Source organism: Artemia sp. Qi Xiang Cuo, chromosome 9, assembly GCF_049724085.1.
Source record: "Artemia sp. Qi Xiang Cuo chromosome 9, ASM4972408v1, whole genome shotgun sequence".
Lineage (NCBI taxonomy): Eukaryota > Metazoa > Arthropoda > Branchiopoda > Anostraca > Artemiidae > Artemia > Artemia sp. Qi Xiang Cuo.
Genome location: NC_142802.1, coordinates 49,749,929 through 49,771,880, shown reverse-complemented (window position 1 = coordinate 49,771,880; position 21,952 = coordinate 49,749,929). Strand labels below are relative to the sequence as shown.

Here is a 21,952-nt window from a genome sequence, read left to right as displayed (position 1 = left end):
GTTAGCTACTAATTGATTGTTTGAGTTTCATCTCTTACTATTTAAAAGAAGAAAAAGCCGTAGGCTTTTTCCTGTCTGTATTTATAGTTAAAAAACGAACTCAAGTCCAAAGAAACTGAACCCTGTGGTACATTCACATTATCTTCATTATTTTAGCTAGAATATAATAAAGATCAAACTCTTCCCTATACTAACTTCCACATACGCAACTTCACTATAGTTAAGATTACAGTATTTATATTTTTACATTAAAAGACAATCACTGAAATAACCAACCATTCCATACATTGGACTTAGTTAGCTACTTGATTGTTTGAGTTTCGTCTCTTATAATATAAGGACCCGTAAGACTACAAAGCTGAAACATTAATGGCTTTATCCAAGCAAGCTTCAAGTAAGTTAAAGATAATAGTACTACACAAAAACAAGGCATAGTATCATGAAAAGAGAAAAGCAAAGGTATTTAATAGACCAGTTGTATGGAAAAGTTAAAATTGAGAGAGAAAAGTCAAGTATTTATGTTAGACAAGGATCTTTTGAAAATTTGCTTCTCTGCAGTAAAATACCTTGTCCAGTCGGGCAAAGCCACGGAAGAGGAGGTGTAGGAAGAGAGCATTATAATAAAGAACGACCTCTTGCCTATACTAAATTTTATACGCCACTTAATTATAGTATTGGTTAGTAATTCAACAGATAGCTTGGCACTGTAACATCGTAGAGAGTTGTTCAATGATTCATTTTAAAGGAAATTAATGGGGTTAAAAACCTTTTGTAATCAAAATAAATTAAAAATGGCTCATTTTAAAGGAAATTATTTGGGTTAAAAATCTATATTATAATAAAGAACGACCACTTGCCTCTACTAAATTTTATAGGCCACTTAACTATAGTTTAGGCTAGTACAGTTATATTTAAGGCCAATATATTAAAATTTTCCATTAAAAGACGACCATTGGAATAAAAAACCCATTACATACATTTGATTTAGTTAGCTATTTTTTATAATAAAGATCGAACTCTTCCCTATACTAACTTGCATACGCAACTTCACTATAGTTAAGATTACATTATTTATATTATGCACCATTATAAATTATAAAAGGTTCAAATGTTCGAAGATTATAGAGTTAAAAATTTTCCCATCCCGGGAATCGAACCCGAGCCTGTTAAGTGAAAGTTAACTATCCTAGCCACTAGACCATATTGAACCATAAAGAAGTATGATTTAAGAGCCATGTGCGTATTATTATTTCACCATACCAATTATAATAAGGCCAAAACAAAGTCGTCGACTTGCAACCTTACTTTTGACAAATTAGTTAAATCTTCATCAGGCTTAAAAAATGTTTTGCTAGTTTTACATGAAAGAAAGAACCTTAGTCCATATACAATAAAGAACGACACCTTGCCCATGTTAACTAAAACATAAATAGGGATTATGTAATTTATAATAAAGAACGACCTCATGCCTATAATAAATTTTATACGCCACTGAATAATAGTATAGGTTAGTAATTCCACAGATAGCTTGGCACTGGAACATCATAGAACGTTGTTCAATGGCTCATTTTAAAGGAAATTAATGGGGTTAATTATATTATATTAAAAGACGATCGTTAGAAGAACATCCGGGTTGCAGCGGTAGCTAGCAACCTAGTAAGAGACGATCACGTCCAATGTTAAGAAATATAAAAACCCATAGCTCCTAAAAAAGGAGTCAGATCAAAACAAAAAGTACACCATTAGAACCGCCTTGTCCGAAACCCCTGTATAGGAAACTTTCTGTCCCTTGGCTTGAACAGCAAGGGAAATATATTGGCTTGAAAATCAAGAAAATTTACTTTAACCACGTTATTCTCCCCAAAAGGGATATTTTTTTCTTTTTTTTTGTATCCAGAGATAGCTTGGCACTGGAACATCGTAGAGGGTTGTTCAATAGCTCATTTTAAAGGAAATTAATTGGGTTAAAAATCTATAGTAACTAAAATAAATTATTTCTAAAAGAGAATAAATTTTTTCCAATAAAAACTGTATTTTTGATGCAGTGACGTCATAATTACTATATAAGATTCTCTTTCCTTTGTTTCCAGTATAATAAAGATCAAACTCTTCCCTATACTAACTTGCATACGCAACTTTACTATAGTTAAGATTACAGTATTTTTATAATTTTCTTTACATTAAAAGACGATCACTGAAATAACAAACCATTCCATACATTGGACTTAGTTAACTACTTGATTGTTTGAGTTTCGTCTCTTACTATTTAAAAGAAAAAAAAGCCGTAGGCTTTTTCCTGTTTGTATTTATAGTTAAAAAACGAACTCAAGTCCAAAGAAACTGAACGCTGTGGTTCATTCATATTATCTTCATTATTTTAGCTAGAATGTAAATAAACAAGTTTCTTTTTTAAAATTTAAATTGAAAAGATAGTGCTTTTAATTACATTAAAAGACGATCACTGAAATAACAAACCATTCCATACATTGGACTTAGTTAGCTACTTGATTGTTTGAGTTTCGTCTCTTACTATTTAAAAGAAGAAAAAAGCCGTAGGCTTTTTCCCGTTTGTATTTATAGTTAAAAAACGAACTCAAGTCCAAAGAATCTGAACACTGTGGTTCATTCATATTATCTTCATTATTTTAGCTAGAATGTAAATAAATTATAATAAAGAACGACCTCTTACCTATGCTAAATATTATACGCCACTTAATTATAGTTACAATAAAGAACGAACTCTAATTACATTTTGTAATCATGAAATATAAAATATAGTAATATAAAATATTACTAAGTAACCATATATGACGTAATGAGCGACTTGACGTAAAAATTTAAAAAATAAACTTTTATTTTATTTTTCGTTTTCAGTTCAGAATCGGTAAAGTTATAAACTGAAAAAATACTTATGGTATCTGATCAATAGTTTTAATCTTTGAACTTAGACTAGAAAAATACCTAAAAATTTTAAAATTAGTTGAATTTTTTGTTAGGTTCTTGGTACTTGATACGTGACTTAAACATTCAGCTAACATTCAAACATTCAACCAATGCGTTTTGAGAACTTAGAACAAAGAATTAACACTTTTCGTTGTTTGCCCTCGTCTGCACCACTGTCTGCGGGAAGAACAGCACGTGCCGGTTTTTATTAAACAGGCACAGGTACTGAAGTGGAGTGTTTTGCCTGCAAAAAAAGAATTAGTGACTGGAATTGTAACGATCAAGCTATTGCTAGGCACTTAAACTTAAACCCGGATTGTCCATTTTTGAAACAAAAAAATCGTATTAGTCGTCCCCAACCACCAAGATCGTCAAGAACTTTAAGCACAGGTTCTACCTCGTCAACAGGATCCTCCGATTCTAATTCACAGCCTCCGTCACCTCTTGAAAATATAAGGCTTTTGTGCATGAGTTCCTCCCGCCCTTTATTGTCACAAAAAGAACGTCAAGCTCTTAAACGAGAGGACGTTAGACTAATGACATTTAATGGAAGGTGGACGAAGGATTTTATTGACACCAGAGAATTAGCTAAGGCTGGATTCTTTTTTGTCGGCCATGGTGACCAGGTTCAGTGTGCTTTTTTTGTAGGGGTGGTTGGACATTGGGAGGAGGGAGATGTGCCTATGGAAGAACATAGAAGACACTTTGAAATATGCCCCTTTGTGCGGGGATGTGATGTTGGAAACATTCCAGTTGAAGCTACAAATGGCTCCGAAGCCCCACTTATAAGTTTACCTCCTGCTTTACCCGGAGGCTATGGTATTTGTGAGCGATATATTAGATCGAGAAACCGGCAGCTAGCGGTGAATTATCTTTCTGTCCGAAGTGGTGGTACAGCCCTTCCTAGCATTAATTCGCAGCCACTGGTCACATCAGTTGACAGTCATCTCAATTCATTGGCCAACCTCAGAATTAATGCCCATTTAGGCCCTGAGCACCCTGATAAAACAACTTTTGAAGCTAGGCTACAAACTTTTGCTAATTGGCATTACCATGAGCGGATGGATCCTCGCAAACTTGCCGAAGCTGGATTTTTCTATCTGGTACAATAAAGAACGACACCTAGCCCATGTTGACTGAAACATAAATAGGGATTGTGTAATTTCCATCAGTATCATGGCTGCAGAGGTGTCTGAAACCTAGTAAAGAACAAACCATTACAATAAAGAACATTTCAGGTTAAAGATTGATCATTGATGCCATAATCATAGTTTGTATCCAGGTCGTCTCTTACTATTCCAAAGAAGAAAAAGCCTTAGGCTTTTTCCTGTTTGTAATCATATAGTAAAGAATGATAAGACGTTATAATAAAGAACGAACTCTTATACTATACATAAATGATCAAAATAGGTCATTATAAATGGGAATATTTTACAGGTTGCAGCGGTTGCTAGCAACCTAGTAAGAGGTGATCACGTCCAATGTTAAGAAATATAAAACCCAAGTGAGATCAAAGAAAAAGTACAACATTAGAACTGCCTTGTCAAAAACCCTTATATAGGAAACTTTCTGTCATTTGACTTTAACAGCAACAAGAGAAATATATTGGCTTAAAAATCAAGAAAAGTGACCATTCTGCCTAAAAGACATCTTTATTCTTTCTCTTTCCTGCTGTCTTTTTCAAAGATAGCTTGGCACAGAAACACCAGTTCCATGGCTCATTTTAAAGGAAATTAATTGGGTTAGAAACCTTGTGTAACTAAAACAAATTATTTTTAAAACAGAGCAAATTTTTGCTCTAAACATGGCTTTTTTTCATGTCTTTTCACACTCCTGTCTTTTCAAATATATTTGATTTTTGAAGCAATCAAACAGTTCGTTGTTACTTCCAATGTTACTTCCAAATACTTCTAATGTTAGAAGATCACTTCCAATTTTAAGAAATACAAAAACTCATACCTCCAAAAAAAGTTTCAGATATAAACAAAAAGTACACCATTAGAGCCGCCTCGTCCGAAACCCCTGTAAAGAAAACTTTCTGTTCCTTGGCTTGAACAGCAAGGCAAATATATTCTCTTGAAAATCAAGAAAAGTGGCGACTACTACAAAATTTTGCCTAAACGTCATATTATTTTTTCTTTCTTTCTTTTCAACAGATAAATTTGCAACGGTGTAGCGATAAAAATAAATTTACATTAAAGAACGACTGTAGCCCATAGTAACTGAAGTATCCGGGTTGAAGCCGTATAGCAACCTAATAAGAGACGATCACGCTCCATAGGAAAAACTAAAATAACCCATAACTCCTAAAAATAGTCTGGTCAGAGCAGCCTTGTCCGAACCCCCTATAAAGAAAACTTACCGTCCTGTTTGTGATGTCACATCAAACAAAGAACAGATCAGATCAGACCGAGAACAGGCCCGATCAGATCGAGATATCAGTAGCAGACATCACCGAGATATATCGGCAACAAATCAGAATCCACTGAGGACGGATATTATTTACTTGGGTTTGGAGGCACGTTGCATAAAGGATCAGTCAAGTTAATCATAAATGTAAAGCACGATGTTTAAACTTAACATGAACAAAAGTTATCTGATTTATTAGAGGGGCTTCTGCCCTACTCAATCCCCCAATCTTTACGCTAAATCTTTACTAGCATTTTCCGGAATGTACATAAAGAGTCATACATTGTCAGATGGTAATTGCAATTGTTTTATTTATCGATCGCCTTTAAAGCTTTTGAACGGAAAATAGTACTTTTTAAAGCAGATACAACTGAGCCCGCTGATTCTCAAAAGATTGTGATGAAAAGTGTTTTACTGTTTATGAAATTCCGCTCGTGTCAAAGCATTAATTTTGGAACCAATGGAGTGAAAAAAAGAGTCAATCTTTAGCATAAAAAGCGATGGTCTAAGGTGAGTGTCAGTCTCTCTATTTTATGGATACTCTTTTTTTAAGTCTTACATCGGTCTTCACATTGTTAGAAAAAAATCTTTTAATTTTTTAGTTTCTATATCCGGGTTGCAGCGGTAGCTAGCAACCTAGTAAGAGACGATCACGTCCAATTTTAAGAAATATAAAAACCCATAGCTCCTAAAAAAGGTGTCAGATCAAAACAAAAAGTACACCATTAGAACCGCCTTGTCCGAAACCCCTATAAAGGAATTTACCGCCCTTTGACTTGAATAACAAAGAAAATATATTGGCTTGAAAATCAAGAAATTTGACTTTAACCACGTTATTCTCCACAAACGGGATATTTTTTTTCTTTCGTTTCCAGAGATAGCTTGGCACTGGAACATCGTAGAGAGTTGTTCAATAGCTCATTTTAAAAGAAATCTCTAGATCTAGTGCTATTTGTACTTATTTTTTTTTAAATTAATTATTTTTTACGAAAAACTTAATTTTTTAGATACAATATTGATCAATGACGTCATAGTCGCTGGATGTAGTTAGTATTTCATAAAGGCTCGATCATCAAATTTAAGCTGAAACTAAGTAAAGGACAATTATGCCTCCATATATTCACAGTGAGGTATAAGATTTCCCATTACATCTGTAAACTGTTCCACAGTTGCCGGTCCATACCTTGGAAGCTTTTCACTAAACATGCAACATTTCTTTTGAATATTACTATGAAGTTTTGCAAAAGCATCTCTAGCTGACTTTTCAACAAAATCCATTCTTTCAGAGATAACTTTAATCTTTAATTTTGAATATTTTTCGTAATCCCGGTAAAACATTCGTAAAATTATATATTAGGAGCCTTGCGGCTCAATGAATACTTAATAATATCGTTCTCTTCATTCCAAATTTGTAAAGTTATGATAATCATTAACAAACTTTAATTTTACAGCCGTTTATTTACCTAAATGTTCAAGTTGAACCGATCCTACGAATAGCTTAGAAAATTTATTTTCGTATCCCTTACAGATTCGTCCTTTGTTTTTTAGCTTGAAGATATCTTACGGGCTTTTTGACAGTGAAAACAATAAAAGAAAATGAAAAATAATAGAGTTTCTGGTTTTATACAATCAGGAAAACCACCCACTCTCTCAAAGAAAAGGCATGATTTTGCAGATAGTCACTTGAAAGCAGGCACGTTCACAGGATCTTTCTTAAGTCCTAGTCCTCTTCCCCCTATTTTACAGCCCCCTCTATTTTCCTATCTTTATCATATAATGCATATATTTTGATGAATACCAACGAAATTACCCTTACCTAATATTTGAAGCGCGAACTTTGCAACTACACAATCTTCAATTGAAGAATATACTAGCCAATCGTACATTTTAAGCCTATCAAAGAAAATTCTATTTTTTGTCGATCAATTATTCGGAAAGAAATTTTGAGTTTTCTTTGCCAGTATGTCAAAGTTTTCGTGGTAGGTTAAGGAGAGTTGCTTATTATTTTTTAATTTCGAAGTTTGAGAAGGGACATTATAGTAAAGAACGACATACCCATTTTAACTGAAATAATCTATTGACAATATAACTTCAAACAAGCATCTTTTGAGAGTTGCTTCTCTAAGGTATATTATATAATTTATATAAAACATCGATATAGTTAATCATATATGGTGTTTGTCAATACGTTTTTTTTATATAATTGTCCATTATTATGTAAAACGCAATAGATACATCACAGACAATAGTTATAATAAAGAACGACCTCTTGCCTATACTAAATTTTATACGCCGCTTAATTATAGTATAGGTTAGTAATTCCACATATAGCTTGGCACTGGTACAGTAAAGAACGAACTTCCAGCCCATAGTAACTAAAATAAGATTATAATTTCAGGTTAAAGATTGATCAATGGTGTCATAATCGTAGGTTGTAGCCAGGTTGTCTAACAAAGGAAGCTAACAAAGTCCAATATATGCGACGGTAATGTTCTTTGAATGATCGTCTTTTAATGTAATTTTAAAAATAATTTATTTTATAATTAGAAAAGGTGTTTAACCCCATTAATTTCCTTTAAAATGAGCCATTAAACAACTCTCTACGATGTTCCATTGCCAAGCTATCTGTGGAGTTACTGACCTATACTATATTTAAGTGGCGTATAAAATTTAGTAAAGGCAAAAGGTCGTTCTTTATTATAATTATATTTCTTAACATTGGAAGTGATCGTCTCGTACTAGGTTGCTAGCTACCGCTGCAACCCAGATACCGCTTGAGCCCGGATTATAGATTACAAACAGGAAAAAGCCTACGGCTTTTTCTTATTTGGAATAGTAAGAGACGATCCTCAAATAATCAGACAGCTAACTAGGTTTTTAATTTATTCTTTAACATAAACTTCATTAATCGGATATTTCAATATATCCTATGTGGCCTAGAGGTTGGGGTACCTCTCAACCAGTTGGCCTGAGTTCAATTTCCGTATGGGTAATTTTTACTTATGATGATTTCTTAAGGAATATAATTAGAATTTCATATTGTAATAAAAATAATTTGTTTTAATTACAAAAGGTTTTTAACCCCATTAATTTCCTTCAAAGTGAGCCATTGAAGAACTCTCTTCGATGTTCCAGTGCAAAGTTATCTGTTGAATTCCTAACCTATACTATAATTAAGTGGCGTATAAGATTTAGTATAGGCAAGAGGTCGTTCTTTATTATAAAAACTGCTGCAACCCAAATTCACATATATATTTATTTATGAGAGGCAGCCTGGCCGAGTGGTCCAGGGCACTGGTGTTAGCCACCAGTCTCTTCGGAGGCGTGGGTTCAAATCTTACCGCTGGTATACGATTATGTTTGAAAGACTGCAGTGTGAAAAGACATCGAAAATGCAGTTTTTGGTGGAAAAATTTATTCTCTTTTAGAAATAATTTATTTTAGTTACAAAAGGTTTTTAACCCAATTAATTTCCTATAAAATGAGCTATTGAACAACCCTCTACGATGTTCCAGTGTCAAGCTATCTGTGGAAAAGAAAAAAAGAAAAGAGAAAAAAATATCCCGTTTGGGGAGAATAACGTGGTTAAAGTCAACTTTCTTGATTTTCAAGCCAATATATTTCCCTTGCTGTTCAAGCCAAGGACAGAAAGTTTCCTATACAGGGGTTTCGGACAAGGCGGTTCTAATGGTGTACTTTTTGTTTTGATCTGACTCCTTTGTTAGGAACTATGGGTTTTTATATTTCTTAACATTGGACGTGATCGTCTCTTACTAGGTTGCTAGCTACCGCTGCAACCCGGATACTTTTATATTTAATTACAGAATCCTGCTGCCCAATTTTTGGTTTTGAATGTTTACTCGGATTGTTATAGGTGACTTCAGCCATCATAATTTCCTTGTCAGATCTAGATTCAGAGCATTTTTCAATAGTTGTCTCGTACTTTTCAGGACAGTTTGTCCTACTACACAGAGAATTTTTTGCCAAATATTCAGTAGAACTAAAAGAACTGTTTAAAACACAGTTAGAAATGCTTTTTTCTTGAGTCGGTGTTCCAGGAATTTGTTCTAAATCATTAGTCTTACAAACACATATACTAATAACCCTAACAGGCTCGTTTTCGCCATAATTGAAAAACATTGCTTTTCCTTCGCTGTTGATAGGTATGCTTGTATATATATTTTTATTGCTGCTACAAAACTGCAATTGCTCCTTCCAAAATTAATATATGAATTTTCTAAGAAGTACGCCTCCGTATATTCACTGTGTTGTCGAACATTTTCCATTGCATCTATAAACTGTTCCGCAGTTGCCAATCCATACCTTGGAAGCTTTTCATTAAACTGACAACATTTCTTTTGGATATTACTATGAAGCTTTGCCAAAGCATTTCTAGCCGACTTTTCAACAGCATCCGCTCTTTCAAAGAGAAATTTAAACTGTAATTTTGAATACTTTTCGTGCAGAAAAATATTTTATCTTTAATTACAGAAGGAACTAGATGTAGCAAGTTTTACTATTGAGTCGAGTCGCTCTTACTATACAACATACAGTTCGTTATCACGAACTGTTTGCTTCGATGTATCTATTGGTACCAAAATTTCGTTCTTTAGAGTTTCAGTTACTATTGAGACAAGTTTATCTATTGGTATCAAAATTTTGTTCTTTAGAGTTTCGGTTACTATTGAGACAAGTAGCTATTATCACTATATATTTCATTACCATGAACTGTTTGATTGCTTCAAAATTCAAATATTTTTGAAAAGAATGCAGTATGAAAATACATCAAAAATGCAATTTTTTGGACAAAATTGATTCTACTTTAAAAAGTAGAATTACTACTTTAATTACTACTACTTAATTTAAATCTACTTTAAATTTATTTTTAATTGCAAAAGTGACTAGATGTTGCAATTTCCTTTAAAATGAGCTATTATACAGCTCTCTATGATTTTCCAGTGCCCAGCTAGTTGAGGAGGAAAAAAAAGTGGAAAGAAAAAAATATCCCGTTTGTGGAGAATAACGTGGTTAAAGTCAATTTTCTTGATTTTCGAGCCAATATATTTTCCTTGTTATTCAAGCCAAAGAGTGATAACTTTCCTTTATAGGGGTTTTGGACAAGGCGGTTCTAATGGTGTAATTTTTGTTTTGATCTGACTCTTTTCCTAGGAGTTAGGGGTTTTTATATTTCTTAACATTGGACGTGATCGTCTCTTACTAGGTTGCTAGCTACCGCTGCAATCCGGATTAAGTACAAAAAGTTTTTAACGCCATTAATTAACTTTAAAATGAGACATTGAACAACTCTCTACGATGTTCCAGTGCCAAGCTATCTGTGGAAAAGAAGAAGAAGAAAGAAAGAAAAAAAATATCCCGTTTGTGGAGAATAACGTGGTTAAAGGCAATTTTCTTGGTTTTCAAGCCAATATATTTTCTTTGTTATTCAAGCCAAAGGACGGTAAGTTTCCTTTATAGGGGTTTCGGACAAGGCGGTTCTAACGGTGTACTTTTTGTTTTGATCTGACCTTTTTTAGGAGTTATGTGTTTTTATGTATCTTAACATTAGAAGTGATCGTCTCTTACTAGGTTGCTAGCTACCGCTTCAACACGGATTATAATCTTATTTTAGTTACTATAGGCTGGAAGTTTGTTCTTTACTGTCCTTTATGTAGACTTTACTAACCTATACAATAGTTAAGTGGTCTATAAAATTTAGCATAGGCAAGAGGTCGCTCTTTATTATAAAAATGGCTTATAAAAGTTATAAAGGCAAGAGTTCGTTCTTTATAATACAACCCGGAAAACAATTGAGTAGCTAACTAAGTCCAATGTATGGAATGGTTTGTTATTTCAGTGATTGTCTTTTAATGTAATTTTTAGGAGTTATGGGTTTTTATATTTCTTAACATTGGACGTAATGGTCTCTTACTAGCTTGCTAGCTACCGATGCAACCCGGATTTAAAGTTTAAATAAAACTTCTATTAATTAGTACTACATTAGATCCTCTTGACTGACATCGATCCTTTATGTAAAACTTTACTGACCTATATTATAGTTAAGTGGCCGATAAAATATAGCATAGGCAAGAGGTCGTTCTTTATTATATTTCCCTTGCTGTGCAAGCCAAGGGACAGAAAGTTTACTATACAGGGGTTTCGGACAAGGCAGTTCTAATGGTGTACTTTTTGTTTTGATCTGACAAAAATGATCTTTGATCTTTTCCTTTGTTAGGAACTATGGGTTTTTATATTTCTTAACATTGGACGTGATCGTCTCTTACTAGGTTGCTAGCTACCACTGCAACAACCGCTGCAACCCGGATTCTATTTACTATGGGCTGAAGTTCGTTCTTTACTGTAATCACTTTTCTTGATTTTTAAGCCAATATATTTCCCTTGTTGCTGTTAAAGTCAAATGACAGAAAGTTTCCTATATAAGGGTTTTTGACAAGGCAGTTCTAATGTTGTACTTTTTCTTTGATCTCACTTGGGTTTTATATTTCTTAACATTGGATTTGATCACCTCTTACTAGGTTGCTAGCAACCGCTGCAACCTGCAAAATATTCCCATTTATAATGACCTATTTCGATCATTTATGTATAGTATAAGAGTTCGTTCTTTATTATAATTTTTGTTTTGATCTGACATTTTTTTAGGAGTTGGGGGGTTTTATATTACTTAACATTGGAGGTGATAGTCTCTTACTAGGTTGCTAGCTACCGCTGCAACCCGGACTACCCCTGGAACCACCATATATCAGTTACTACGGGTGAAAGATCGTTCTTTACTGTAATACTTTATTATGAAATAAATTACAAACAGGAAAAAGCCTACGGCTTTTTCTTCTTTGGAATAGTAAGAGACGATCCTCAAATAATCAGGCAGCTAACTAGGATTATAATTTGTTCTTTAACATAAACTTCATTAATCGGATATTTTAATATATCCTATATGGTCTAGAGGTTGGGATAGCTCTCACCCAGTAGGCTTGAGTTCAATTTCTGTTTGGGAAATTTTTCCTTATGATGATTTCTTAAGGAACATAATTAAAATTTCTTAATGTAATAAAAATAATTTGTTTTAATTAAAAAAGGTTTTTAACCCCATTAATTTCCTTTAAAATGAGCCATTGAACAACTCTCTACGATGTTCCAGTGCCATGCTATCTGTTGAAGTACTAACCTATACTATAATTAAGTGGCGTATAAAATTTAGTATAGGCAAGAGGTCGTTCTTTATTATAATATCATAAAACAATTAATTAGCTTTTTACACATATCTCATATGGTCTAGTGGTTTAGGATAGTTGGCTTTCAACCAATTGGCTTGGGTTCGAATCCCAGTGTGGGAATTATTTTTAAAACAAAATCAGGTGAAATTAATTAGCTAATTTGACAAGACATAGGTAACTAAGGGCAAGAGTTCGTTCTTTACTATAAAACAGGCTCGGGTTCGATTCCCGGTGTGGGAAAATTTTTAACTCTATAATCTTCGAATATTTGAACCTTTTATAATTTATAATGATGTATAATATAAATACTGTAATCTTAACTATATTAACTAGAGTGAAGTTGCGTATGCAAGTTAGTATAGGGAAGAGTTCGATCTTTATTATAATTATGTATTCATGAATGAGACCATTTACAGTTTTGACGTTTCTTATATAGTAATTATGACGTCACTGCATCAAAAATACAGTTTTTATTGGAAAAATTTATTCTCTTTTAGAAATAATTTATTTTAGTTACTATAGATTTTTAACCCAATTAATTTCCTTTAAAATGAGCTATTGAACAACCCTCTACGATGTTCCAGTGCCAAGCTATCTCTGGATACAAAAGAAAAAAAAAAGAAAAAAAAAAGGGTTTTTGACAAGGCAGTTCTAATGTTGTACTTTTTCTTTGATCTCACTTGGGTTTTATATTTCTTAACATTGGACTTGATCACCTCTTACTAGGTTGCTAGCAACCGCTGCAACCTGCAAAATATTCCCATTTATAATGACCTATTTCGATCATTTATGTATAGTATAAGAGTTCGTTCTTTATTATAATTTTTGTTTTGATCTGACTTTTTTTTAGGAGTTGGGGGGTTTTATATTACTTAACATTGGACGTGATCGTCTCTTACTAGGTTGCTAGCTACCGCTGCAACCCGGATACCGCTGCAACCCGGATTGCTAGCTACCGCTGCAACCCGGATAATTGGCAAGCACCATTTATGATGTGCTATATTCGTCCTTTATGTAATTACACCTGGAACAACCATATATCAGTTAGTATGGGAGAGACATCATTCTTTACTGTAAATTGATCTTTTGTCTAGCCTGCTCAATTTTTACTTCTCGATACGCCTGGTCGGTTGATTACCTTTGCTTTTCTCTTTTCAAGATACTATCTCTGTTGTCTGTGTAGTACTGTTTTTTTTAACTTGCGTGCAGCTTGCTTTGATCTAACCATTATGTAATTCACGAATGAGACCATTTACATCTTTGTCGTTCTCAAGTAGTAATTATGACGTCACGGCATAATGATTTTATTTCATGACGTCATGGCGCAATGAAATTATTTCATGACGTCTTCAGAAATCACAACATAATATCGTGTTTTTCTATTCACGTCATAGCGCTAATATAAAATTATGACGACATTCATTATTTATCTAGTAAGGTTTCAGACAAGGTAGTTCTAATGATGTACTTTTGTTTTGATCTTATTCTATTTTTAGGAGTTTTGGGTTTTTATATTTCTTAGCATTGGACTGATCGTCTCTTGCTAGGTTGCTAGCTACTGCTGCAACCCAGATTCACATCTATATTATTTATGAGAGGCAGCCTGGCCGAGTGGTCTAAGGCACTGGTGTTAGCCACCAGTCTCTTCGGAGGCGTTGGTTCAAATCTTACCGCTGGTATACGATTATGTTTGAAAGACTGCAGTGTGAAAAGACATCAAAAATGCAGTTTTTGGTGGAAAAATTTATTCTCTTTTAGAAATAATTTATTTTAGTTACTATAGATTTTAAACCCAATTAATTTCCTTTAAAATGAGCCATTGAACAACTCTCTACGATTTTCCAGTGACAAGCTATCTGTGGAAAAGAAAAAAAGAAAAAAAAATATCCTGTTTAGGCAGAATGTTGTAGTAGCTGCCACTTTTCTTGATTTTCAAGCCAATATATTTCCCTTGCTGTTCAAGCCAAGGGACTGAATGTTTCCTATACAGGGGTTTCGGACAAGGCGGTTCTAATGGTGTACTTTTGAATTTGATCTGACTCCTTTTTTTAGGAACTATGGGTTTTTATATTTCTTAACATTGGACGTGATCGTCTCTTACTAGGTTGCTAGCTTCCGCTGCAACCCGTATTGCTAGCTACCGCTGCAACCCGGATCACGACGCAATGATTTTATTTCATGACGTCATGGTGCAATGGTATTATTTCATGACGTCTTCAGAAACAACAATATAATTTCGTGTTTTTCTATTCACGTCTCATAGCTCTAATATAAAAAACTATGATGACATTCATTATTTATCTAGTAGGGTTTCAGACAAGGTAGTTCTAATGATGTACTTTTGTTTTGATCTGACTCTATTTTTAGGAGTTTTGGGTTTTTATATTTCTTAGCATGGGACTGATCGTCTCTTGCTAGGTTGCTAGCTACTGCTGCAACCCAGATTCACATATATATTATTTATGAGAGGCAGCCGAGTGGTCCAAGACACTGGTGTTAGCCACCAGTCTCTTCGGAGGCGTGGGTTCAAATCTTACCGCTGGTATACGATTATGTTTGAAATACTGCGGTGTGAAAAGACATCAAAAATGCAGTTTTTGGTGGAAAAATTTATTCTCTTTTAGAAATAATTTATTTTAGTTACTATAGATTTTTAACCCAATTAATTTCCTTTAAAATGAGCAATTGAACAACTCTCTACGATGTTCCAGTGCCAAGCTATCTCTGGAAACAAAGAGAAAAGAAGAAGAAAAAAAAATATCCCGTTTAGGCAGAATGTTGTAGTAGCTGCCACTTTTCTTGATTTTCAAGCCAATATATTTCCCTTGCTGTTCAAGCCAAGGGACAGAAAGTTTCCTTTACAGGGGTTTTGGACAAGGTTGTTCTAATGGTGTACTTTTTGTTTTGATCTGACTCCTTTTTAGGAGCTATGGGTTTTTATATTTCTTAACATTGGACGTGATCGTCTCTTACTAGGTTGCTAGCTACCGCTGCAACCCGGATATATTTCTTAACATTGGACGTGATCGTCTCTTACCAGGTTGCTAGCTGCCGCTGCAACCCGGATAATCCGGGTTACAGCTGCCGCTGCAATCTGGATACCGCTGCAATCTTGATAGCTTGCACATACCCCTGGAATCACCATATATCAGTTACTACGGGCAAGAGATCGTCCTTTACTGTAAACAAAAAATAAAACTAATTTTTAAATTTTCAGGTATTTTGTTAGTTTGAATTAAAAGATTAAAATTATTGCTCATATATCATAAATATTTTTGCAGTTTACATAATAACTTTAGCGATTCTAAACTGAAAAATGAAATATATTAAAAAATGGAATTTTTTGGTCTGAAAATACATAGTAAATTCCACATCGGGTAGTTAGAACCTAACTAAAAATAAAACTAATTTTAACATTTTAAGGTATTTTTCTAGCTTGAATTGAAATATTCAAACTATTGCTCGGATACCATGGATATTTTGCAGTTTACACAAGCTGCAAAGAACGCATAAGGGCAAAATTAAAAATTATATTCAGAAGTCCAAAAACATGGCAACAATGCTGGCTGATCTTAGTAAATTTAGAAAAATTTTACGAATGTTTTACCGGGATTACGAAAAATATTCAAAATTAAAGATTAAAATTATCTCTGAAAGAATGGATTTTGTTGAAAAGTCAGCTAGAGATGCTTTCGCAAAACTTCATAGTAATATCCAAAAGAAATTTTGCATGTTTAGTGAAAAGCTTCCAAGGTATGAACCGGCAACTGTGGAACAGTTTACAGATGTAATGGGAAATTTTATAGATCACTGTGAATATATGGAGGCATAATTGTTCTTTACTTAGTTTCAGCTTTAATTCGATGATCCAGACTTTATGTACTAACTACATCCAAAGACTATAAGGTCATTGATTAATATTGTATATAAAAAATTAAGTTTTTCGTAAAAAAAATTAATTAAAAAAAAAATTAAGTACAAATAGCGCTAGATATAGAGATTTCCTTTAAAATGAGCCATTGAACAACTCTCTACGATGTTCCAGTGCCAAGCTATCTGTGGAAAAGAAAGAAAGAAAAAAATATCCCGTTTGTGGAGAATAACGTGGTTAAAGTCAATTTTCTTGATTATCAAGCCAATATATTTTCTTTGTTATTCAAGCCACAGGGTGGTAAGTTTCCTATATAGGGGTTTCGGACAAGGCGGTTCTAATGGTGTACTTTTTGTTTTGATCTGACTCTGTTTTTAGGAGTTAGGGGTTTTTATATTTCTTAATATTGGACGTGATCGTCTCTTACTAGGTTGCTAGCTACCGCTGCAACCCGGATTTCGCATCTCGATACGCGTGGTTAGTTGAATACCTTTGCTTTTCTCTTTTCAAGATACTATCTCTGTTGTTTGTGTAGTACTGTTTTTTTAACTTGCGTATAGCTTGCTTTGATCTATTCATTATCTAATTATGAATGAGAACATTTACAGTTTTGACGCTTTTTATATAGTAATTATGACGGCAGGGAGTAATGATTTTATTTCATGACGTCATGGCGCAATGGTATTATTTCATGACGTCTTCAGAAACAACAATATAATTTTGTGTTTTTCTATTCACGTCTCATAGCTCTAATATAAAACTATGATGACATTCATTATTTATCTAGTAGGGTTTCAGACAAGGTAGTTCTAATGATGTACTTTTGTTTTGATCTGACTCTATTTTTAGAAGTTTTGGGTTTTTATATTTCTTAGCATTGGACTAATCGTCTCTTGCTAGGTTGCTAGCTACTGCTGCAACCCAGATTCACATACAGATTATTTATGAGAGGCAGCCTGGCCAAGTGGTCCAAGGCACTGGTGTTAGCCACCAGTCTCTTCGGAGGCGTGGGTTCAAATCTTACCGCTGGTATACGATTATGTTTGAAAGACTGCAGTGTGAAAAGACATCAAAAATGCAGTTTTTGGTGGAAAAATTTATTCTCTTTTAGAAATAATTTATTTTAGTTACTATACATTTTTAACCCAATTAATTTACTTTAAAATGAGCCATTGAACCACTCTCTACGATGTTCCAGTGCCAAGCTATCTCTGGAAACAAAGAAAAAAAAAGAAAAAAATATCCCGTTTAGGCAGAATGTTGTAGTAGCTGCCCCTTTTCTTGATTTTCAAGCCAATATATTTCCCTTGCTGTTCAAGCCAAGGGACATAAAGTTTACTATACAGGGGTTTCGGACAAGGCGGTTCTAGTGGTGTACTTTTGAATTTGATCTGACTTCGTTTTTAGGAACTATGGGTTTTTATATTTCTTAACATTGGACGTTATCGTCTCTTACTAGGTTGCTAGCTACCGCTGCAACCCGGATACCGCTGCAACCCGGATTGCTAGCTACCGCTGCAACCCGGATAATTGGCAAGCACCATTTATGATGTGCTATATTCGTCCTTTATGTAATTACACCTGGAACAACCATATATCAGTTAGTATGGGAGAGACATCATTCTTTACTGTAAATTGATCTTTTGTCTAGCCTGCTCAATTTTTACTTCTCGATACGCCTGGTCGGTTGATTACCTTTGCTTTTCTTTTTTCAACATACTATCTCTGTTGTCTGTGTATTACTGTTTTTTTAACTTGCGTGCAGCTTGCTTTGTTCTAACCATTATGTAATTAACGAATGAGACCATTTACATCTTTGTCGTTCTTAAGTAGTAATTATGACGTCACGGCGTAATGATTTTATTTCATGACGTCATGGCGCAATGATATTATTTCATGACGTCTTCAGAAATCACAACATAATATCGTGTTTTTCTATTCACGTCATAGCGCTAATATAAAATTATGACGACATTCATTATTTATCTAGTAAGGTTTCAGACAAGGTAGTTCTAATGATGTACTTTTGTTTTGATATTAGTCTATTTTTAGGAGTTTCGGGTTTTTACATTTCTTAGCATTGGACTGATCGTCTCTTGCTAGGTTGCTAGCTACTGCTGCAACCCAGATTCACATATATATTATTTATGACAGGCAGCCTGGCCGAGTGGTCCAAGGCACTGCTGTTAGCCACCAGTCTCTTCGGAGGCGTGGGTTCAAATCTTACCGCTGGTATACGATTATGTTTGAAAGACTGCAGTGTGAAAAGACATCAAAAATGCAGTTTTTGGTGGAAAAATTTCTTCTCTTTTAGAAATAATTTATTCTAATTACTATATATTTTTAACCCAATTAATGTCCTTTAAAATGAGCCATTGAACAACTCTCTACGATGTTCCAGGGCCAAGCTATCTATGGAAAAGAAAAAAAAAATATCCCGTTTAGGCAGAATGCTGTAGTAGCTGCCACTTTTCTTGATTTTCAAGCCAATATATATCCCTTGCTGTTCAAGCCAAGGGACTGAAAGTTTCCTATATAGGGGTTTCGGACAAGGCGGTTCTAATGGTGTACTTTTGAATTTGATCTGACTCCTTTTTTAGGAACTATGGGTTTTTATATTTCTAAACATTGGACGTGATCGTCTCTTACTAGGTTGCTAGCTTCCGCTGCAACCCGTATTGCTAGCTACCGCTGCAACCCGGATTATGACGTTACGGCGCAATGATTTTATTTCATGACGTCATGGCGCAATGGTATTATTTCATGACGTCTTCAGAAACAACAATATAATTTCGTGTTTTTCTATTCACGTCTCATAGCTCTAATATAAAAAACTATGATGACATTCATTATTTATCTAGTAGGGTTTCAGACAAGGTAGTTCTAATGATGTACTTTTGTTTTGATCTGACTCTATTTTTAGGAGTTTTGGGTTTTTATATTTCTTAGCATGGGACTGATCGTCTCTTGCTAGGTTGCTAGCTACTGCTGCAACCCAGATTCACATATATATTATTTATGAGAGGCAGCCGAGTGGTCCAAGACACTGGTGTTAGCCACCAGTCTCTTCGGAGGCGTGGGTTCAAATCTTACCGCTGGTATACGATTATGTTTGAAATACTGCGGTGTGAAAAGACATCAAAATGCAGTTTTTGGTGGAAAAATTTATTCTCTTTTAGAAATAATTTATTTTAGTTACTATAGATTTTTAACCCAATTAATTTCCTTTAAAATGAGCAATTGAACAACTCTCTACGATGTTCCAGTGCCAAGCTATCTCTGGAAACAAAGAAAAAAGAAGAAGAAAAAAATATCCCGTTTAGGCAGAATGTTGTAGTAGCTGCCACTTTTCTTGATTTTCAAGCCAATATATTTCCCTTGCTGTTCAAGCCAAGGGACAGAAAGTTTCCTATACAGGGGTTTCGGACAAGGCGGTTCTAATAGTGTACTTTTTGTTTTGATCTGACTCCATTCTTAGGAACTATGGGTTTTTATATTTCTTAACATTGGAGGTGATCGTCTCTTACTAGGTTGCTAGCTACCGCAGCAACCCGGATGCTGCATCCCGGATTCACATATATATTATTTATGAGAGGCAGCCTGGCCGAGTGGTCCAAGGCACTGGTGTTAGCCACCAGTCTCTTCGGAGGCGTGGGTTCAAATCTAACCGCTGGTATACGATTATGTTTGAAAGACTGCAGTGTGAAAAGACATCAAAAATGCAGTTTTTGGTGGAAAAATTTATTCTCTTTTAGAGATAATTTATTTTAGTTACTATATATTTTTAACCCAATTAATTTCCTTTAAAATGAGGCATTGAACAACTCTTTACGATGTTCCAGTGCCAAGCTATCTCTGGAAAAAAAGAAAAAAAGAAAAAATATCCCGTTTAGGCAGAATGTTGTAGTAGCTGCCACTTTTCTTGATTGTCAAGCCAATATATTTCCCTTGCTTTTCAAGCCAAGGGACATAACGTTTACTATGCAGAGGTTTCGGACAAGGTGGTTCTAGTGGTGTACTTTTGAATTTGATCTGACTCCGTTTTTAGGAACTATGGGTTTTTATATTTCTTAACATTGGACGTGATCGTCTCTTACTAGGTTGCTAGCTACCGCTGCAACCCGGATTGTTCTTTGCTGGGTTTCAGCCATCTCTAGAGCCATGATACTGATGGAAACTACATAATCCCTATTTATTTTTTAGTTAACATGGGCTAGGTATCGTTCTTTATTGTACTAAATATATTTCCCTTGCTGTTCAAGCCAAGGGACAGAAAGTTTACTAGACAGGGTTTTCGGATAAGGCGGTTCTAAAGGTGTACTTTTTGTTTTGATCTGACTCCTTTTTTAGGAGCTATGGGTTTTTATGTTTCTTAACATTGGACATGATCGTCTCTTACTAGGTTGCTAGCTACCGCTGCAACCCAGATGATTTTCAAGCCAATATATTTCCCTTGCTGTTCAAGCCAAATGACAGAAAGTTTCCTATACAGGGGTTTCGGACAAGGCGGTTCTAATGGTTACTTTTTGTTTTGATCTGACTCCTTTTTTAGGAGCTATGGGTTTTTTTATTTCTTAACATTGGACGTGATCGTCTCTTACTAGGTTGCTAGCTACCGCTTCAACCCGGATATAGTTCGTTCTTTACTATAACAATAAATTTCCCTTGCTGTTCAAGCCAAATGACAGAAAGTTTCCTATACAGGGGTTTCGGACAAGGCGGTTCTAATGGTATACTTTTTGTTTTGATCTGACTCCTTTTTTAGGAATTATGGGTTTTTACATTTCTTAACATTGGACGTGATCGTCTCTTACTAGGTTGCTAGCTACCGCTGCAACCCGGATAAAATATATTGACCTTATATATAACTGTACTAGACTATACTATACGTAAGTGGCCTATAAAAATTTAGTTTTTAATAGGCAAGAAAATGTCTTGACTGTAAATATAAATGTACAAGCCTATGCTGTAGTTAAGCTGTCTATGCAAGATAGTATAGGCAAGAGTTCGTTCCTTAATGTAAACTTTATGATGACATCAGTTGAAACGGCAGTTCGTTCTATACTATACTAGCTACCGCTGCAACCCGGATATTGCTGTAACCCTGATAACAAACAGGAAAATATTACAAACAGGAAAAAGCCTACGGCTTTTTCTTCTTTGAAAAAGTAAGAGACGAACCTCAAACGATCAAGTAGCTAACTAAGTCCAATGCATGCAATAACTTTTTATTCCAATGATCGTCTTTTAATGTAACATATCAGTTTTTACTGTAACTAGGTTGCTAGCTACTGCTGCAACCCGGATTCCCAGCACAGTAATCACAGACAGAGAATGAATCTATGACATCCTCTTTCCAACCTGTACAATGAATTAGCTGTTCTCTGTCATCTTTGGGTATGTCCTGTTGCAGGTGTTCTAAAATTGTGGCCAACATTACATCAAAACCTTTCTTATATGAAGGGGGTCTTTGACTCTTCAATTGGTATTTTGTCTT

At 34.5% G+C, this 21,952-nt stretch overlaps 1 protein-coding gene and 1 non-coding gene across 2 annotated transcripts; both read left to right on the top strand.

Annotated features, from left to right (window-relative positions):
* The first annotated feature begins 3,107 nt into the window (after positions 1–3,107).
* On the top strand, positions 3,108–4,055 carry LOC148948755 (death-associated inhibitor of apoptosis 1-like). Its single transcript, XM_089095010.1, has one exon. It carries the CDS (start codon positions 3,411–3,413, stop codon positions 4,053–4,055), a length of 645 nt encoding a protein of 214 aa, XP_088951136.1. The 5' UTR covers positions 3,108–3,410.
* An 8,576-nt stretch (positions 4,056–12,631) lies between these two features.
* On the top strand, positions 12,632–12,704 carry TRNAE-UUC (transfer RNA glutamic acid (anticodon UUC)). Its single transcript has one exon. It is a non-coding gene; the product is annotated as a tRNA-Glu (tRNA).
* The last annotated feature ends 9,248 nt before the right edge of the window (positions 12,705–21,952 follow it).

Coding starts and splice junctions, on each gene's coding strand:
- LOC148948755 (XM_089095010.1), top strand. CDS start 3,411: ATGAGTTCCTCCCGCCCTTTATTGTCACAAAAAGAACGTCAAGCTCTT.